General features: G+C 37.3%; 1 protein-coding gene across 2 annotated transcripts in view; it reads right to left on the bottom strand.

Annotated features, from left to right (window-relative positions):
* Positions 1-21,419, bottom strand: part of RAB6A (RAB6A, member RAS oncogene family) — a 50,394-nt gene extending 28,975 nt beyond the window's left edge. Inside the window, exon 1 of one of the 2 annotated variants that reach the window (XM_019744396.2) lies at positions 20,637-21,419. In XM_019744396.2, the coding sequence (XP_019599955.1) occupies positions 20,637-20,706 (70 nt within the window). In that variant the 5' untranslated portion in view covers positions 20,707-21,419. The remainder of the gene's footprint in view (positions 1-20,636) is intronic. The other variant, XM_019744397.2, reaches the window with a different exon arrangement.
* Between the last annotated feature and the right edge of the window lie 1,463 nt (positions 21,420-22,882).

Below are 22,882 nucleotides of genomic sequence, written 5' to 3'. Positions count from 1 at the left end.
AAAAAAATCGAAATAATCATTGTTTGAAACAATAGCAACATTTTACATGTTTTACACACACATATACACAATGAAAATACACGCAGTAAGTAAAGTCAGGAAGAGGAGTGGTAAATAGAGTTGCAGTTCTAGGTCCCTTCATTGTCCAGGCTGCATACCACAACTTCTAGGGTAATCACTAAATAAAAGGATAACAATGTGTAACTTCCCAATTAATAAAGTAATGAACATGGAATGGTTTTTAAAAGACTGTGAATTAAGAAAAAAGAAAAACAAACTATGAATTCAAATAACACAAGAAGAGAAATAGAAATGTCTAGGACAAAACGAAAACACGTTAAGAAGATGGCAGATTTATTTTAAATCCAAATACAGTCATGTGCCACATAACGACGTTTTAGTCAAAGATGACCGCGTGTAGGACAGTGGTGCCCTAAGATCACTACACTGGAGCTGAAAACTTCCTATCACCTAGTGATACTGTAGCTGTCCTGATGTAGTAGCACATTACTCATGTTTGTGGTCACGATGGTGTAAACAAAACTCCTGTACTGCCAGTTGTATAAAGCTATAGCCCATACAATTATGTATGGTACATGAGGTGTGACAATTAAGTTCGCAAACTTGTTGCAATAATGTTGCTAACCTTTTTGATCTCAGAGGGATTATTCACTATAAATTTGTACCAACTGGACAGTTAACCAAGTTTACTATTTGGAAGTGCTGAAAAGGCTGCGTGAAAAAGTCAGATGACCTGAACTTTTCGCCAACAATTCATGGCTCTTGCATCACGACAATGCACCAGCTCCCACGGCACTGCCTGTGAGGGAGTTTTTAGCCAGTAAACAAGTAACTGCATTGGAACACCCCCCCACTCACCTGATCTGGCCCCAATGATTTCCTTCTTTACCCGAAGAGAAAGGAAATATTGAAGACATTTTGATGACATTCAGGACATCAAGAGTAACACAACAGCTCTGATGGCCATTCCAGAAAAAGTTCCAAAATTGCTTTGAAGGGTGGACTAGGCGCTGGTGTCAGTGCACAGCTTCCCAAGGGGAGTACTTTGAAGGTGACAGGAGTGATATTTAGCAATGAGGTATGCAGCACTTTTTCTAGGATGAGTTCACAAACTTACTTGACCTGGTAATACTTAATAAATGACTACGTTACTAGTTTATGTATTTATTACACTGTATTTTTTTAAGATCATTTTTAGAGTGTACTCTTTCTACTTAAAAAAAAAGGTTTGCTGTAAAACAGTATGCCGTGTTAAGCTGGCTGCAGCCTCATACACCCATACCATATAAATGTATTTATGTAATATGGACCAAATTAAAGCGATCATCAAGAAATTCTGATAAAAGGAACCTTATATTGAAGCAAGTAAGATAAACTAAAACTAGCAAATAAGAACATTTAATTATCAACAAATATAATTCTATAGAACACAAAATAGGATCTGTTAAGTAGTGTAGCTACACTCCTTTTTCTGAGTACTCCTAGCTCTTCCAAGAAATTACTTCTCTATTTGAAATAGGTAATATTCTCCAAGAGATTTCATAACCCACGCTAGTATTTCTACAACCTCTTCAGTCAGGAAATTCTTCAATATACCTGACTTAAATTCACTATAAACTAAATTCATGTTTCAGCATAAGCGTTTTATTCCTGTTCAGATCTTAGAATTGCAAAGTGGCTATTATTTTTTCTACAGAATATGATTACAAATCTAAAGACTTTTTTTGGTTGTTCTTGTCTTCTAGATGAGACCGAACAATCCTCATCTGAATATCACATTTTAATTCCATGATTAAATAAATCTGATTTTCCTTGTGTACAGGTATAATAGCATTTTGAAATGATCCTGATAATTCAGTATCAGAGTCAGTAACACAATCATTAATAAAATTTATCAATGCCACTGAATTTACTAAAAACTAATTGTTTCTCATCTTAATCTCTTAACTGTAAATTACATGTATTAATAATTTTGTCATATAAATTATAAAAGTCCAGTTCTGCAAAATACCTGAGAACCACTTAACCTTATCTAATAGATTTAGTTCGTATACCTCAATTTTCCAGAGGTGATTCGTTTTTTTCACTTTTATGGTTTGGGGAACACCTAAGTATCCCGCACTTCCTGCACATATCCCACCTCTACAAAATTTATCAAGGAAGGTAGTATAGTTCAGTGTTTTAGCATTGGAGCTCTAGAACCAGCTGATTGGTCAAATCCCAGCTTGACCACTAACCGTATACAATTGGGACAAGTTCGTAACTTCTCTGTGCCTTAGTTTCCTCATGGTAAAATGGGTATAACAGTAGTACAACTGTTTTAACTTTTTATTTGGAAATAATTTTAAGCTCACAGAAAAGTTACAAAAATAGCACAGAATTCCAGTATACCTTTCACTCAGCTTCCTCTAATGGTAACATCTTATGTAATAACACAAGTATCAAAACTATGAAATTAAAAGTGATACAATGCTATTAACTAAACTACAGAACTTATTTGGGTTTCACTAGTTTTTCTACTAATGCCCCTTTTCTGTCCCAAGATCCAACCCAGGATCCCACACTACATTTATTTGTCATGCCTCTTTTGTCTCCTCTTATATGTAACATTTCCCATCTTTCATTGTTTTCATGACCTTGACACTTTTGAAGAATACTGGTCAGTTGTTTTGTACAGTATCCCTCAATTTAGATTTATTTTCTCCTTAGATTCAGGTCACACATTTTTGGCAAGACTACCACAGAAATGATGTACCTTTCTTGGATGCATTGTTCCAAGGGGAACATAATGTCACATTCATGTCTCAATCCTAGTGAAATTACCCTTGCTCACTTGGTTATGGTGATCTCTAGAGTTTCTCTACTACAAATTGACTGTTTTCCCCTTTGTAAATAACAAATATTGTGGGGGAGATACTTTGAAACTACACGAATCTCCTGTGTCTTCCCAAACTTGTGCCCACTAATTTTAGCATTCATCAAATGGATCTTGCCTGCAGTAATCATTACCGTGGTATTCCACAGTAATTCTTCTATAATGAAGAGCAGTCCTATTTATTTTGAATTTAATTAATTAATTAATTAAAGCATGCATTCATGGATATCTTAATTCTGTGGGTTATTTAATATCATTATTTTGTTGCTCAAATTACTCCAACTTTCCCTATTGAGAGTTCTTTCACATTGTTCCTGTGCCCGTTCAACATGCCCCCATTGTTTCTTAAACACTTTCTGGCACCAGAAGAAGCTCCAGGTTCATTTTGTATTTTCCCTGCGCCAGCCCAGAAATCAACCACTTCTCCAAGGAGCTCACAGAGCTGGTTTTAAAAATTAAATTGGTTAAGACTGTAAAGTACTTACAACAGGGCCGATATACAGTAAGTAATCAAATGCCAGTCGATACTACTATTATGAATGCAAAGAAATATACTAATGTCAGGAAGCCACAAAACATGGAGATATATATATACCCACAAAATTAAAGCAGTCTAACTATTCAAAAAAATTCAGTTGGACAGGAAATACACATTATCCATTACTGTTGTCTGGAGTACATGGAGTTTTATATTTGGCTGCAAAGGGATATTAAGCACTGTATTAGTTTGCTAGGACTGCTCTAATAAAGTACCACAAACAGAATGGTTTGAACAACAGAAATGTATTGTCTCACAGTTCTGGAGGCTACAAATACAAAATCAAGGTACTGGCAGGGTTAGTTCCTTCTGAGGGCTGTGAGGATCATCTGTTCCAAGACGTCCCTAGCTTCTGGTGGTTTGCCAACAATCCTTGGCATTCCTAGGTGTATAGAAACATTACCCTGATTTCTGCTGATCTTCGCATGGCCTTCTCTCTGAGTACATCTGTGTCCAGTTTCCCCTTTTTATAAGGACACCAGTCATACTGTATAGAGGCCCATCCTACCCCAGTAAGACCTCATCTTAACTAATTGTACCTGAGGTACTAAAGGTTAAACTTCAACATATGAATTTGAGAAGGATATAACTTAACTCATAACAAAGCACAAAAGTAAAAATTCTTAAAAATAAATCATCACAGTATTTAGAATATTAATCAGAATGAGGTTGAAATAACTATTTAGATTGTTTTACACAAAAGACTATAATTATTACAATACCAGAGATTTTGAAAACAAATATACAATATTTTGAGATGAAGTTAACTTCAACTGAAGAATTCTGAGAGTACAAAAGGAATGCATTATTTAAAAGTAAACGTACTCAGTCTTTTTGTGAAGAGAAACTACTTTCAGTTTCTGGAAGCTCTGTGAGTATTAAATAGGTAGGAATCTCTGAAAGGGTGCTGACAGGAAGTCTCTCAGTGCAGCCTGCAGAGCACCATCTACGCAGCCATACCAAACGAGGTGGGGGGACTCTTCTCATTTTACGTATGAGGAAACTAAGGCATAGAGAAGTTAAAGTGAACGCTGTAAGTGCACATAATTTATAAGGTGGCAGAGCAAAGGCCATAGTTCAGTTTTCCTAACTCCTGCTCTAGAACTTCCCCCCATTATCACAGTAACTATAAGAATCTCACAGGCTAAAGGAAAAGAAATGTTGCATATTAAACAACTTGATAAACATAGAAGCTTTACAAATAAGTAGTAACTTCAGTAGCCTCTGTCACCTTTCTAAAGAAGAAAGAAGGACCTATTTATCCAGCTTCCTAACAACTCGACAGAGTCAATATTTTATGGTCATCTATAGGGCATTATGCTAGACACCAAGGACAGAGATCTAAAAGACCCAAGAGTGGATTTTGTGCAAACTTAAATACTACAGATCAAAATATCTTTAGTCCAGAGGTGGTCTGAAATTTGTCTAAATCTATGAGGCATCACATTCTCTATTTCCCTATTATAATCAACTTAATTCACCTTGAATATGCAAATCATTTAAGGTGCACATGCATAAATTTCTGAAGGGATATTCTTCCATTTTAAGTGCAGGGTTAAGGCCAGGTAAAGGGTTAATTAGCCACATGAGGCTACTGAAATTAAAATGAAATAAAATTCAGAAATCAGTTCTTCAATCACACTAGCCATCACCATATTAAACAGCACAAATACAGAACAGTTCCACCATTGCAGACAATTCACCTGGATAGCAATGATCTAGAAATCCTGAAATATTAAATCTCAAAAACATATAATGGAAAGCATCCTAAAAATAAATGCCTCTGTGGGCAACCATATCAATGAATGTCAAGAATATACCAATAAGAAGGTCTTCATCTTTTAACAGTTATACCAAAATATTTGCAATAACAGTATGTATGGGATTCCATCAACCCACTCTAGTGCAGGGGGTGAGGGTTGGGAGTTGGTGGGGGAATATTTGCTATAGATGAAACAAGTCATGAGTTCATAATTACTGAAGCTGAGTAACAGTTTATGGGAGTTCATGATGCTATTCTCTGTACTTCTTTATAAATTTCCCGTAATAAAGAAGTTAAAATAGTATTTTAACAGTTTATGGGAGTTCATGATGCTATTCTCTGTACTTCTTTATAAATTTCCCATAATAAAGAAGTTAAAATAGTATTTTAAGAACCCAGAGACATATTTGGTTAAGTCACAAATTCACTTTTCAAATATGGAATTTATACCTATTGCCTACTTCTGAATCCTACTTCTGGACTCTCCAAAACTCTACTGAAACTACTTTTTAAAAAACTATTGATTAGTTCTTGACAAATCCAATTACCTTTTCTGAGGCATCATTTTCCTCAACTTGAGCCACTGACTCTTCACATTCATCCCAGATACTTAGTATATCAAACCTTTCTTCTCCTAGATTAGGTTTATTTATTGTTTTGTTTTATTCTGTTTTTCCTTCAATTATCCTCTTTTATGTGTAGTTACATCATGGGTAACCTCGAGGCCTTTCTGAAATTAAGTAGGGTAAAAATTATAAATCATTTACTTGTTCAAAAATATTTAGTGAGCTCCCGTTATATGCCAATCACTGTGCAATGAGCTTAAAATACAGCAATGAAAAAGAAATTCATGAATTTATGGAACTTACAGACCAAATGGAAAACAGAAATCTTAATACATACGTAATTACAACTGTATTAAAGGCAGCAAGAAGTACAAAGTGCTGAGAGCATAAAGAATTCTGGGAACCTAAACTACTCTGAGGAAGTCGGCAAAGGCTTCTTTGAAGAAGTGACATGAAGCTGAAACCTAACGGATAAACTGGAGTTAACCAGGCAAAGGGGAAGAGGGAGTATATAACAAGGTGGAGATCAGTGGAGTTACAACAGGAAAACAACAGGCCAGTATGGCTGAAAAAGAAAGATGGTGGGATATGTGTTCAAGATAACAATGGACAGATGGAGAGGAGCCATATAATGTAGTGTCGGCTATGCATGTAGATCATTTGGAAAGATTACAGATTTTATTCTAAGCACGATTAAAAAAACTACAAAGGCAGGTTTTTTGAGTTTAAAAATTTTTTTAACTATGCATATTACAAAATTTACCATTTCAACCATTTTCACTGCATAATTCAGTGGTATTAAGTACATTCACAATGTTTTTGTTTTTAATGTAAGGAAATAACACTAATTTACATTTTTATAAAGTTAACTCTGATATCAATATAGAGGACAGGCTGGAGGTGAGGTCCAAGAATAGAAGCTGGAAAGTACAGAGCAACATAAAAGATTTAAATCTACCTTACTGCTCCCTGCTAGACTGTAAGCAAGAAAAGAGATTATGTTATTTGTTAACAACTACATATATATATGTGTGTGTGTGTATATATATATATGTATATGTACACACACTCACACACACACACACACACACACACACACACACACACATCCCCTGGGACCTAGCTCTAAGTCTGGCATATACTGGGCATCTATTAAATGGATAAATGACCTATAATATTCTATGATTCTTAGAATGAAAGCTTTAAAAAGCAAACACCTGTTCTGTATAGCATGTAACACCTTAATGATGATTTTTTAAAAAACTTTGAAAAAAATCTGCCTAACTATTGTTAGGTAACGATGAGTGCTATGCATAAGGTTAGAGATAGGAGAGTATAAGCCAGACAATGAAAGGCTCTAACTCTGGCAGCCAATTTTGGACTTCATCTCAAACAGAAGTCTTTATGTGGTGTCTGGGCAAGGTTTCATACAATCTTACAACAGCAGGACAGAGTAACAGTGATGCTTATCATCACTTAATTTTTAAAAATCACTCAACATAATAATGGCCATATGTGACAAACCCACAGCTAACCTCCTACTCAACAGGGAAAAGCGAAAAGCATTTTCCTTAAGATTAGGAACAATACAAGGATGTCCACTTTCAACACTTTTATTCAACACAGTTTGGAGTCCTTACCACAGCAATCAGACAAAAAAAAAAAAAAAAAAAAAAAAAAGAAAGAAATAAATAAAAGGCATTCAAATTGGAAAGGAAGAAGTAAAAGTGTCATTTACAGATGGCATATTATAAACTATTAGAATTGATAAATTCAGTAAAGCAGGATACAAAATTAATATTCAGAAATCAGCTGTATTTTTATATACCAATAACAAACTATCAAAAAAAGAAATTAGGAAACAATCCCATTTACAATTGCATAAAAAAAAATACCTAGCAATAAATTTAACCAATGAGGTGAAAGACCTATACTTGGAAAATTGTAAGACACTGAAGAAAGAAAATGAAGATACAAATAAATGGAAGCTATGCAATTACCATGCTCATGGATAAGGATTAACATCGTTAACATGTCCATACTACCCAAAGCAATCAGCTTCAATGCAATCCCTACCAAAACACCAATGGAATTTTTCACAGAACTAAAATAATCCTAAATTTTATATGGAATCACATACATACACACACACACACACACACATCCCCTGGGACCTAGCTCTAAGTCTGGCATATACTGGGCATCTATTAAATGGATAAATGACCTATAATATTCTATGATTCTTAGAATGAAAGCTTTAAAAAGCAAACACCTGTTCTGTATAGCATGTAACACCTTAATGATGATTGTTTTTAAAACTTTGAAAAAAATCTGCCTAACTATTGTTAGGTAACGATGAGTGCTATGCATAAGGTTAGAGATAGGAGAGTATAAGCCAGACAATGAAAGGCTCTAACTCTGGCAGCCAATTTTGGACTTCATCTCAAACAGAAGTCTTTATGTGGTGTCTGGGCAAGGTTTCATACAATCTTACAACAGCAGGACAGAGTAACAGTGATGCTTATCATCACTTAATTTTTAAAAATCACTCAACATAATAATGGCCATATGTGACAAACCCACAGCTAACCTTCTACTCAACAGGGAAAAGTGAAAAGCATTTTCCTTAAGATTAGGAACAATACAAGGGTGTCCACTTTCAACACTTTTATTCAACACAGTTTGGAGTCCTTACCACAGCAATCAGACAAAAAAGAAAGAAAGAAAGAAAGAAATAAAAGGCATTCAAATTGGAAAGGAAGAAGTAAAAGTGTCATTTACAGATGGCATATTATAAACTATTAGTAATTGACAAATTCAGTAAAGCAGGATACAAAATTAATATTCAGAAATCAGCTGTATTTTTATATACCAATAACAAACTATCAAAAAAAGAAATTAGGAAACAATCCCATTTACAATTGCATCAAAAAAAATACCTAGCAATAAATTTAACCAATGAGGTGAAAGACCTATACTTGGAAAATTGTAAGACACTGAAGAAAGAAAATGAAGATACAAATAAATGGAAGCTACGCAATTACCATGCTCATGGATAAGGATTAACATCGTTAACATGTCCATACTACCCAAAGCAATCAGCTTCAATGCAATCCCTACCAAAACACCAATGGAATTTTTCACAGAACTAAAATAATCCTAAATTTTATATGGAATCACATACATACATACACACACACACACACACTAAAACCCAAATAGACACGGCAAACTTGAGGAATAACAACAAACTTGGAGGAATCATGATACCTGGTATCAAACTATACTACAAGGCTACAGTAATCAAAACAACATGGTACTGGCATAAAAACAGACACATAAATCAATGGAACAGAATAGAGCCCAGGAATAACCCACGCCTATACGGCCAATTAATCTACGACAAAGGAGGTAAGACTACACAATAGGGTAGAGACAGTCTCTTAAATAAATGGTGTTTGGAAAACTGGACAGATACATGCAAAGAAAAGAAACTAGAACACTTTCTTACACCAAATACCAAAAAGACGTGAAATCATAAAACTCCTAGAAGAAAACAGAGAGTAAACTCTTTGACATTGTTCTTAGTAATATTTTTTTTTGGCTATATCTCCTTGGGCAAGAGAAATAAAAGAAAAAATAAACAAATGGGACTACATCAAACTAAAAGGTTTTTGCACAGCAAAGGAAAGCATTATCAAAACAAAAAGGCAACCTACCAATTGGGAGAAGATATTCATACAACTCAACACCAAAAATACAAACAATCCAATTAAAAAATTAGTAGAAGACCTGAATAGACATTTCTCCAAAAAGAACATACAGGTGGCCAACAGACATGAAAAGATGCTCAAAATCACTATCATCAGAGAAATGCAAATTACAACCACAATATCACCAAACACCTGTGAGAATGGCTATTATCAATAAATAAAAATACAAGTGTTGGCAAGGATGTGGAGAAAAGGGAACTCTCGTGCACTGTCAGTGGAACTGCAAATTGATCCAGCCACTATGGAAAATGGTATGGAGGTTCCTCAAAAAATTAAAACTGGATTAGAACTACCTTAAAACCCAGCAATTCCACTTCTGGGTATTTATCCAAAGAAATCCAAAAAACTAACTCAAAAAAGATGTATGCATCCCTATGTTAATTGCAGCATTATTTATAATAGCCAAGACAGGGAAGCAAGCTAAGTGTCCATCGATAGACAACTGGATAAAGAAGACTTGGTACATATGAGGTTGGACCATTAAGTTCACGAGCACATCCCAGAAAAAGTGCTACCTACCTCACTGCTGAATATCACTACGGTCACCTTCGAAGTACTCCCCTTGGGAAGCTATGCACCGACCCCAGCGCCTAGTCCACCCTTCAAAGCAATTTTGGAACTTTCTGGAAAGGCCATCAGAGCTGTCATATTACCCTTGATGGCCTGAATGTCATCAAAATGTCTTCCTTTCAATATTTCCTTTATCTTTGGGTAAAGAAAGAAGTCATCGGGGGCCAGATCAGGTGAGTAGGGAGGGTGTTCCAATACAGTTATTTGTTTACTGGCTAAAAACGCCCTCACAGACAGTGTCCTGTGAGCTGGTGCATTGTCCTGATACAAGAGCCATGAATTGCTGGAGAACAGTTCAGGTTGTCTAACTTTTTCACGCAGCCTTTTCAGCACTTCTACATAGTAAACTTGGTTAACTGTTTGTCCAGTTGGTACGAATTCATAATGAATAACCCCTCTGATATCAGAAAAGGTTAGCAATAGTGTTGCAACAAGTTCGCGAACTTAATTGTCAGACCTCATATATATAATGGATTATTACTTGGCCATAAAAAAGAATGAAATCTTACCATTTGCAACAACATGGATGGACTGGAGGTTATCATTCTAAGTGAAATAAGTCAACAGAGAAAGACAAATACCATATGATTTCACTTATATGTGGAATCTGAAAAACAAAATAAAAAAACCAGAAACAGACTCACAGATACAGAAAACAAACTGATGGCTGCCAGGTGGGAGGGGAGTTGGGAGGCTGGGTGAAAAAACTGAAGGACTAAGAAGTACAAATTGGCAGTTACAAAATAGTTACCAGGATGTAAAGTACAGCATAGGGAATATAGTCAATAAAATTGTAATAACTATGTATGGTGCCAGGTGAGTAGTTAGGCTTACTGGGGGGATAACTTTGTCAGTTATATAAATGTCTAACTACCATGCTATACACCTGAAATGAATACAATATTGAATGTCAACTGTAACTGAAAAACTATATATATTAAAAAATTTTCAAAAATCATATACAGTATTTGCCCCTTTGTGACTGGCTTATTGCATCTAACATAATGTCATCAAGGTTTACCCATGTTGTAGCATGTGTCAGAATTTCCTTCCTTTTTAAGGCTGAATATTTCATTGTATGCATATACCATTTTAAAAAATTACAGTTGAGATAATATTGTATTATGTTTAGAGGTACAATATATTCAACACAATACTACTGTGTTTCCCTGAAAATAAGACCTAGCCGCACAATCAGTTCTAATGCATCTTTTGGAGCAGAAATTAACATAAGACCTGGTCATATTTTACTATAAGACCGGGTATAATATGATATAATATAATATAATATAATATAATACCAGGTCTTATATAAGACTGGGTCTTATATTAATTTTTGCTCCAAAAGACACATTAGAGCTGATTGTGCGGCTAGGTGTTATTTTCGGGGAAACGGTATGAAGTGATCACCACAATTATTAACCATCTGTCACTGTAGAAGGTTATGATATTGACTGTATTCCCTATGCTGTACATCATATCCCTACGACTTCTTTATTTTATAACTATTTTGTACTTCCCAATCTCCTTCACCTTTTTCGCCCTTCCCCCCACTGTCACCCCTCTGGCAACCATCAGTTTTTCAATATCTGAGTCTGTTTCTGTTTTGTTTATATATGTTTTGTTTTTTGAGAGTCCACATATATGTGAAATCATATAATATTTATCTTCCTCTGTTTGACTTATTTCACTTAGCACAAATACCTCTAGCTCCATCCATGTCACAAATGGCAAAATTTCACTATTTTCATGGCTGAGTAATATTCCACTGTGTATACTATACACACCATATTTTGTTTGTCCATTCATCCATTGATAGACACTTGGGTTGCTTCTACCTTTTGGTTACTGTGAATAATGCTGCTATAAACATGGGTATAAATGAGTTTTGATTTTATAAAATGTACTTTTCAAAAAGAACAGGAAAAAAAGAACAGAAACTGAAAACCCTAAGCAGTTCTAATTGTCTAAATGTAAGTGCTTGTTCTCAGAAAATCTAAATCACCTACGTTTATAAGGTAGAAAACTAATGGGAAAATAGTAATTGACCTAACAGATTCTATAAAGCTCAATTTTAAACTCTCAATGGTGTTACATAAATGTCTAACCACTGTGGTGTACACCTGAAACGAATATAACACTCAATGTCAATGGTAATTGGAAAAAAAAATTTTTAACTTAAAAAAATAAATAAATAAATAAACTGACAATGGGGAGAGCTAAGAAACAATCTGATTTGTACCAGAGGGCCCCCCCAAATGCCTTAGCAAGTGCCAGCACCAAGTACATCTAGAAATAAGGGTAACAAAGGTAGTAAAAATGGAAAGAATGGGTGAAAGTCTGTTTAAAAGGTAGAATGATAATCTATCACATCCCCTTCCTCTATTCCACACAGCCAGGTCCCTCCCCCACCTCATCAGAAGATTGGAGGATTATGCTATGAGAAAGGAAAGCAGAAGGTTCCTGGACTTGGGAATACAAGGTACAAGTGATGGCTAGAGTACAAACAGTCCTAAAAACAAGGAAATTAAATATACTTATTCAATGTTACCTTCAAACCCTCTCTCTATTTAGTTCACGAAAGCTGGCAACCAAGATTATCTTCTCCAACAAGACACTGAATAATTCTTTTTTTAGGAAATCTGACCAGCAAAAAGACTTAAAAGGGCTTGTATCAGAGACTCCCCCCAAAAGAACTCAGCCACACTATCCTACAGAGAAGCCCCATAAACTAACAGAAGAGCTTAAAATTCAAATTCTAGTGTTCAACTCTTAAACAGAAACAGATAGCCAAAAATTACTAGTTTTTTGAGGACCACATCAAACAAGAAATAGAGAAACTAAAATAAATGGAGAAAAGCAAAGAAAGTCATATATCCCATTAATTCTCAAATAACAAGAGAAAATACTGGAATCATAGATATATAGAGATAAGGAACACTGAAAAAACAAAGAGCTCTTTGAAATTAAAATGACAGCAGAAATAAAACAATAGGATAGTAAAAGTTAAAAAAAAAACCTGTTGAGAATTAAAACAGAAACATAAAGAAATGAGAAAGAGGCTAGATAAGGTAAAATTAGAGGATCAATTCAGGAGGTCTAATAAGAATTCTAGAGAACTGACATGGAGAAGAAGATACCATTCTAAAAGTCAAGAAAATTTCCTGAAATTTAAGAACGCAAGTTTTCAGTATGAAAGGACATATACTTATTACTCAGCACATAACATGAAAATAGACATATCGTTATAAAAAATCAAAAGACCAAAAGTCATAATGGCACCACTAGCATTTACAAGGCAATATATTAATATCTTCAAACCTCTGAAGGAAGAATATATCCAACCTAGAATTCTAAACTCCACAAACTTCCAGTGTAAGGGTTGTACAAATACATTTTCAGACACACAGGTCTCAAAAGACTTTCTTTCATTTTCCCTTTATTAGGAGGATATGTAAAATGTAAGGAGGAAGTAAACAAAGAAGAAAAAAATGTAATCTAAGGAATCCATTCAATACAAGAATAGAAGGAAATCTTCAAAATGATGGTCAAGGTAAATTCCAGGTTGACAGCTATACAGCAGTCATGGAGGGTAACTAGCATAAATTAGAATAGCTCAGAAGATTCTGGGAGAGATGTCCCAAGGAGAGCAAACTGAGGGAAAACCTGATGCATTCTTTGGTAAAGAGTGATATGCATATAAATTAAACAAAGGAACAAGTCAAATAGTGACACAAAGATAAACAAAATATATGCAAGAGAGTACAAGTAATCAGTATACTACCCAGCTTAGCTGTGAATACCATTTACCTATTAATAATGTAAAGATTAAATACTGATCTGACCAAAATGTATATCTGTATTTAGAGGATGGGGAAAACAACACTTCCAGGTTAATATTACCATAGAAGAAAAGAAAAACGCTTAGAAAGGTTAAATGGTTAAAGTGGTCAAGATGACACTATAAACAGTGGGGTCAGGATTAGAACCACAGCCTGACTGTCCCAGGAGCTGTCTTTATCACTATATACCACCTCCCCCAAAAGAAAACGTTGTTTTTTTTTTCCCCTTCTTCCGCCTCTCCTCCCCCCTACTCCGGTTCCAGGCAGTTGTTTCTGTCTAGTTGTGTAGGACACAGCTCCCTGGCCCATGCTGGTATTATGAGCCTTGCGCCCCGCCCCCCCCCCCCCCGCCCCCACCCGGCTGAGGCAGTCGGTCACCGGTCGTTGGTCGGCAGCTCACGGCAGCTCTTGGCTGCTCACGATGGGCCACTCACGGAGGCCACCGGCCACTCATGGTGGCACACAGTAGCCCACGGCACCACACAGCAACTCACGCCGGCTGCCGGCCACTCACACTGGCCACCGGCCGCTCCTGGCGAACAGAAAAGCTTTAACTACCGTGTTTCCCCAAAAATAAAACCGGTCTCATATTAATTTTTGCTCCAAAAGACACATTAGGGCGTATTTTCAGGGGGTGTCTTATTTTTTCATGTACAACAATCTACATTTATTCAAATAGTCATGTCATCTTCTGGAACATCGTCATAATGTACTAAATGCGTCCATCTGGCTGGCGATCTTACTTGGGGCTTATTTTCAGGGTAGGACTCCTTTTCAGGGAAACACAGTGGATAGTATAGGAATAGATTTGAGAATTTCGGAATAGGGAAGTTTGATATTAAAAATTACAAAATGTGTATTCCTGGAGATATCTGAGAATAGGATGCAGTAACTTAAGAGTGGTCCAGTTTAACTGTCATAGCCAAGAACAACCTAAGAAGACCTGACAACTAAATTAAATGTAGTATCCTGCATGGAATCCTGGAACAGAAAAAAGATATTAGATAAAACTAAAGAAATCTAGGGGCAGCCTGATGGCTCAGTTGGTTAGAGCTCGAGCTCTCAATAATAAGGTTGCCGGTTCAATTCCCGCATGGGATGGTGGGCTGTGCCCCCTGCAACTAAAGATTGAAAACGGAGATTGGATTTGGAGCTGAGCTGCGCCCTGCACAGCTAGTCTGAAGGACAACGACTTGGAGCTGATGGGCCCTGGAGAAACACACTGTCTCCCAATATTCCCCAATAAAAAAAGTATTAAAAAAACAACTAAAGAAATCTAAATAAAATATGGACTTTAATAATGTATCAATATTGGTTCATCAATTGTAAAAAATGCATATGTGAGATGTTGATAGAAGGAACTGGGTGTAGGGTATATATTATTTTTGCAATTTTTCTGTAAATCTCCAAAACTATTCTAAAACAAAAACTGTATTTAAAAAAATAGAATGGGAAAGTTCTCTCTGTACTAATATGAAAAGACCTCTAGGACATATAGTTAAGTGAAAAAAAGCAACATGCAGAATACAGTCTGATACATCTTACGTAAGGGAGAATAAGAAATTATATTCATATTTGCTGAGTCTTCACAAAGAAATCCCAGAATATACACAAGAAAATAATATATATACTTTATATAATTTTAATTTGTGAAATGTGTGGTTTTATTACCTATTAAAAATAAAGTTAGAGGGGAAAAAAAGTGGTCCAGTTTAAAGCCTTAAGAAAAACGGACTAGACGATTTCTCAAAGTTTCCTCCAACTATGGAAGGCTGTAACTAAAAAATATCAACTAAAATATGTTTAAACTATTAGCCAGTCATATTTATAATGTGCCTTCCCTGAATCTCCAGGCTCCTCTGTCACTTCTCTGTACCTGTTAATTCTACTTTTCAAAGCAGCTGCACTTATTACACTATATTATGTATATGTATGTTATGAAATATAAATTTCTTAAGAGTAGGCTCTACCAAACCACTTGACAGAATAGTTTTCAGTAAACATTTGTTAAACTAAAAATATTTATAAGCACTTCCTATGTGCCATACACTCTTCTAAATGCTTTACACGTATCAACTAATTTAATCGTCACAATAAGTGTATATGATAAACTTTATATTATCTTTAGTTTTGGATAAGGAAACTGAAGCAGAAAGAGGTCAAATAATTTGCTCAAGAGCGGCCAGTGGTAAAATACGAAACCCAGACTCTGTGCTATTAATCACTAGTTCCACTGTTTAGTTTTGAGGCTTCAAAACAAGACATGGAAAACATTCCCCTTGATTATCCTAACTTGCAAAATGAAGCTGTAAGGTACAAATGGCTTGATATCATCTAAAGCAGTGGTTCTCAAAGTGTGGTCCTCTGATCCCCAGGACACCTTCAGAGGAGTCCACTAGCCTCCGGGGGATCAAAACCATTTTCATAATATTATTATTCAGCTTTTCTCCACTTTCATTTTTTCATGAAAATGAGCCTACATGCTGTGTGATATTAGAACAGATATTGAATATAGAAGCTATGAGAATCCAGATTTCCTCTAATAAGTCAAACTAATTAAAGAGATTTGCAAATATGTAAAACAGCGCCACTCTCACTACATTTTTGTTTGGAAAATAGTTCTTTCTTTTCTCATTAAAAATGATTATGTTAACATGTAATAGGCTTAACACTATCATTTTTATAAGTGAATCAAATATTTAAAATTTTTCTGTTCACTTTCAATACAGTAAATATGGATCTAAACCACATAAACAGTTCTTTAGGGGCCTCAACAAATTTGTAAGAGAGCATAAATGAATTGTGAGAAGAAAAAGTTTAAGATCACTGATCTGCCAATCTAAACTGTTCAGTACTCCTAGCCTCTGAAAGTAAGATACTTTTTCCCTACCTAGTATGTTATAATGTAAAAGAACTGATGTAAAAAAGGTAACACACAGTGAAAAAATAGTAGTACCAGGCCAGGTATGTGATTCTCTCTTAGATTACATTTTCTAATTTGTAACCAACCTATAACATTTGTTTGTAGTAATATCTTCTACTGTAAACCATAATGACATTCCTAAAAGTGCCTTTGCATTTCAAAACAATAGCAACAGGTAGTAAAAAAAGAGATTCCTCAAAGAAACTTCAGATGCAAGTTGTGTATTTCAACATTCCTTTATTAAACCATGTACACTGCTGAAATACAAAGAAACCGTAAGTTTGTAAGATTACCAGTACTGATGTAATTAACTCAACGAGGCTTCATGTACTGAAACAACTCATCTTCATTACAGAGCACAGAACCTTAAATTTTTGATAAAACAATCTACTTAACTTCAAATCAGTTCTATGACCACATCTTTATCATTTGACATACGTTGAGGTACTATTCTAATAGCAAATAATTTAACAATAGTTTGAAAAAAAACTGTAAAATCCTGATCCGTCTTTTTTTTTTTTTTTTAATGAGGTCTATAAATTATTAGGTTCTCTCTCCCACCCCCTCAGTAACTGCAATATCTCTGCATACAATCCAATAATGTAAGTATAAAATGTTAGTGTTAAACTCTTAATTGCATAAGGAAAGAATACAAACTTCACTATAACAAAAATTAATATAGGCTACTTACTACCTTTGATTACTATGAGATTTAACCATCACTCATTCACCAAATATTTCTGAGTACATACTATAATCCTGGCTCTATGCGAGGCACTGGGGAAACAATGAACAACAACAAAAAATAACAGTTTTTAATCTTCATGGGGCTTGCATTCTGTTTGTGGGAAATAGACAAAAACAAATACATAAAAAATAAGAATTATAAATGTGGTAAATGCTATTAAGGAAACAAACAAGGCTTTGCCACAGATTAGTCTTTGAAAGCCGAATTGTGTAATTCTAAAACCTAAAAATAAATAATTCATGAAGAGTTACATCAAGATTACATGGATTCTACAGACCTTTGCTAATGCACAAGAAAACTAGACACTGCCCATGAAAACAGAGATCGATCTTTCATTGTCAAAGATATTGGATGGCATTACTTAGCAATATAGTAGCCTCAACAGATAATTAACCTCACAGGTCCACAGAGTTAAAAAGCATGTGAACAATCCTAAAAAATTCTAAGAGGAGCCTAATGAGACATGACAACTCAATGTAATGTGGTACCCTAAAATAAATGCTTAAACAGAACAGATAAAAACTAAGGAAATCTGAAAATAATATTGAATGTCAACTCTAACTGAAAAATTTGAAAGGGGAGGTAAAGATCAATAATATTGTGATAGTGTAGTACAGTGTCAGATGGTTGCTGAACTTATGGTGATCACTTCTTTAGCACAGGGAATAAAATCAATAATGCGGTAATAACACTGGTTAGAGCTAGGCGGGTACTGTTGAATAACTATGATGTACACCTCAAACTAATATAATATTGTATGTTAGCTGTATTTTAATAAAAAAATCTTTAAAATAAATAAAAGGAAAAAGCCTAAGGAAATCTGAATCAACTACTGACTTCGTTAATAATAATGTATCAATATTGGTTAATTGTAACAAATGTACCACACTAATGTAAGATGTTAATAATAGGGAAAACTGGGTGGGGCTATATGGGAACCCTCTGCATGATCTTCTCAATTTTTCTATAAATCTAAAACTATTCTAAAAAACAAAGTCTATTTAAAAAAAAAAATCTAAGACGGCTTCAGGAATTGGGGAGGAAAAGAGTTATTAAAGACTTTTTAAAAGTAAGAAATGAAAAGCCATAACACTCTGCAATGTGAATTAGAACATAAATACTCAAGAAATTCAAAGGAAACCTAGAGATACTGGTTATAATCTCTAGTCATACTAAAATCTTCCTATGAGATATTAATGGATTTTTCATGCAAACTAAACAGCTCTGCATCATAACAGAAGGCAGGCAATAACATCCCTAGAGTACACAATAAGCACTTTAATCCTATTTATCAATAATGACCAATAAGCTACTATTTTATGTATGGCACTATCCTAAAATTACCATAAAACACCTGGACCAGGATCAACCTCATAGGTTAATCAAGCTACTTAAAGAAACAAGCTTCAGGAAAATTCAAAAGCAAAGAGAAGACATCATTTTTCCTTGGTAAGGGGGAAGGGGAAAGATTATGTATGAAAGGAGAAAAATGATTTCTCAGGTCCAACTGGAAGCAATTCTGCAACTAGTATTAACCTACTTTAATGCCATACAAAATAGTATAAATAGTTCAAGGTAGTAATAAAAGCTCTGAATTTATATCAGTTATCTTCTTTTCAATCAAAAGATAACAAATGTTTTCTATAGCCTAACCTAAGACACCAAGTGGGTAACAATGTTTGATGACTTGGGAGAAACTAATCTCTCAATGTGTGAATTTTAAAGATGGTCATAAGTGTGAGAAAAATGAAGAATGATAATCTCTAAATTGCCAAGTGTCAAGTTTGCATAATACAGCATAAAAATGAAATTACAAGAAGTAATTTTAGAGACAGCCATCACAAAACTAGGATCTCGTATGGAATACAAACTATAACAACAGCAGAAGCCTGACCGAGTAACTGAGAATTTCACTCATCAGATACTATGGGATATTAAGTATAAAGGAGTCATTTAGCAGAAGCGGTATTACATATTTCGAACTAATTTTCAAAACTAGATGATGAATCTATTCTTCTTACTCTACTCCAATACTCCCAAAGGAAATCCACCAAGCAAAGATATTTGTTATTCTCAAGCATTCTTTCACAGAAATCCTACATCTACAACTGGAAAATACTCAAGGATAAATGGAATAATGAACATTTTCCCAGTAATTCCTGTATGCACCACCATGAGGAGAATCAGATACTGTTTCATGTTGGAAAAGGAGAGGTGAGATGTGAAAAATTCCAAGTAAAACGATCATGACATAGCATCTGGCAGAGACCAGAAAAGCATCAACACTGCCCAAAGAATTGTCAAGGATGAAAGTCAAGAGAAGAAAATGAGGTTTTCCAAAAAGCCACAGCCTAACCCAAGGGGTAAAAATTGCCACTGCCATCGCCAACCCTCTCACCCCTCAACCACTCCATCCTCAAGTCGCCTCCAATTCAGATATATGTCTTCTATAACCCAGACTAATTCCCCACCCAAGTGAAAACCATCCAGGAATTTTCTACGACCCCCCCACTTCCATGAGATCCGCACTTCTCAGGGCCAAGCCTCTGGGGAAAACAACGCCCAGATCCTACCCTCCGTGTCCAAGGTTGAAGAGGGCCGGTTCCCAGGAGTGGGGCTTCCTGGGGTGGGCCAAACAGAGCTGACGAACTGGAATAAGAGCATGGAATAAGGGTGGGGCTCAAGAAAGGGGGCTGGGGTGGGTGAGACCCGAGGAAGAAAGGGATGGACAGAAGGCTGGGCGGGGTGGGGAATAGGGAGGCAGATCGACGGAAGAGGGCCGGGCTGCGGGGAAAGGAGACGCCGGAGTCGGGGACGAAAGGGTCAAAATCCGACCGACGGATCAAGGCGAAAAGGAACCGGTGGCTAAGAGGGGTCGGCGAACCCCGGGAAGGGCTGGGGGTGGAACGGAGCGCTAAGGCGAGGCCGGCAGGGAGCCTCCACGGACTAAGGGCCGCACTGGGGGCGGTGCGGGGAAGCTGCGGCCAGCCGCCAGGAGTGGGGTAGCCACGCACTCACCGCTCTGCTCCCCCAGGAACACCAGCTTGAATTTCCTCAGCGGATTCCCGAAGTCTCCGCCCGCGGACATGATGGAACCGGAGGAGCTGCCGCCGCTTCAGCCCAGAGACCTACCGGACCGACGCTGCTCCAATCGGTTGATGAAAAGGGTGAAAGGAAGGGCGGGCGCCGAGCTCTCTCGGCCCCAGCAGGGCCGACGGCTGAGCAAGGCTAGCGGGCAGGACTGCTCTCCACAGATAGGCAGCCGTCGCCACCGCCTCCCCGCGGAGTCGCCTGGCACCGAACGAGGCCCGCGGCTGGGAAGGGAAGGAGAGCGGTGTCAGAAGCAGCCAGGGGTGTGCTCAGGGTTCCCAAGGCTAGTGCTGTTCTGTTCTCAGCACCGGGCACGGAGAGTGAAGTGAGAGGCGGAGGGTGGCGGGGCTGGAGCCGCAGACGTCTGGAACCTCTGAAACGCAGCGCCTCAGCTCCCACAGCTGCCGCCGCCGCAGCCCAACCTGCTGAATGCGCGAGCCTCTGGCGCGGCGCTGGGCGAGCCTGGGCGCGAGCCTGCCGCCCCGCCGCCCGCCGGCGTGCGTGCGTGCGTGCGCGTGCGCGCCACAGCCAGCGCTTCCGTGGTTTAGCCTGCTCTCCCGGCTCCTCCCGCGCCGTGGAGACGTCGGCAGGTTTGGTTTCGACTCGCGTCAGGAGAAGCACGGAGGCGGAGCGGAACGTGGGGAAGTGAGGAAGTGGAATAAGGAGGGTGTGGAATATGTTACGTATGGGATGAGCCAATCGCGAGAGACCAAAGGAGGGCAGGGACGGGAGTGAGGTGGCGGCGCGAGAGCGCGCGCGGCTGCCGCGCGGTGGAAAGCGTTGTACGGTGGCGGCCATGCGGAGTGTGGCGCGTCGCAGCCTGCGGGAGGGGAAGGGAGGAGGGACGGAGGCGGGGCCGGAATGGAGGAGATACATTGAACCCAGCAATGCACAGGTGGGGTTAGAGAGTCGTTAGACGTGTACTAGGTTCCTCTATCCTGAGCCCTCAGCCCTGCACATTCCTCACATCCCTGTCTCACATTCCTCAGATCCGCCCTTCACCCGGGCACCTACCCACCTTCATCTTCTTAATCTTCTCACGGTATCTTACTAGGTACATGCTCTGCTGTTGCTCCCAGGAGTTTCATAACTACAGTAAGAAGCAGGGCCTCCATATTTTTGCAGATGAGGAAACAGGCTCAAAGGAAGGAAATAACTTAGAAAACCCACAAAAACATAAAGTGGAACCCAGGTTTTGGTTTTTTCCCCCATTGAACCTTTGCAATCTCCTTATTGATAAGCCCATCACTTCCCTGGCTTGACCTGGCTTGGTCTTCTGTGCCAGCCTTTGTTCCTCAGATATTGACAACTCTAGGTGCCACCTTCTGTGCTAGAAAAGGAATTAGACGTAAAACAAACCCGTCATTTCACAGATGGTGAAACTAAAGCCCACGTAGGAAAACAGCTTTGCAAAAAGGTCACACAACAAATTAGAGGTAGAGCCTGTTCTTGAGACCAAATGTGGGGAAGGGGATATTTTAAAGATCATCCGTTCCTCCTAAAATAGGGCTTCTGAATCTACCGTTGGTGGACCTCTCTTAAATGAAATATCTGAAACGTGCATTTTGCCGTGGAGAGAATCATAGCATTCAGCAGATTTTCAACATAGCTCATGCCCCCAAAATTCAGGCTAGTGTCACAGCCAAGAAAAGCCTAAGGAAATATGACAACTAAGTATAATGTGGATATAATTAACATGACAACTGAACATAAGTTTTAAACTGAATGGGATCCTGGAACAGAAAAAAACAGGCAAAAACTAAGGAAATCTGAATAAAGATAGATGTTAGTTAATTATGATGTATCAATATTGGTTCTTTAATTGTAAGAAATACACTAATGTAAGATATTACATGAGAGGGAACAGTGGGGAGAGGTATATGGGGACTTTCTGTACTGTCTGCTCAATTTTTCTGTAAATACAAAGCTTTAAAAAACACCTATTAATAAAAGATGAATGAATAAAAGGTTAAGAATCACTGAATTAGAGAAATTGGCATCTACACTTCACCATACTTCAGCCACACTTGACTACGCTACTGGATAACATCCAAAAAAGTAATCTCTGTGCTTGAAGAGAACACTTTTAAAAACTGGTATCAAAAATACTTCCCAAGTTAATAATAAAACAGTAAGTCCTTACATTTGTATATAGTGTCTTACTGTTCACAAAA

The sequence above is a fragment of the Rhinolophus sinicus genome, linkage group LG06 (genome assembly GCF_036562045.2).
Source record: "Rhinolophus sinicus isolate RSC01 linkage group LG06, ASM3656204v1, whole genome shotgun sequence".
NCBI lineage: Eukaryota > Metazoa > Chordata > Mammalia > Chiroptera > Rhinolophidae > Rhinolophus > Rhinolophus sinicus.
Note: the sequence above shows the minus strand (reverse complement) of the source record. Positions and strands in the feature narration are given on the sequence as shown.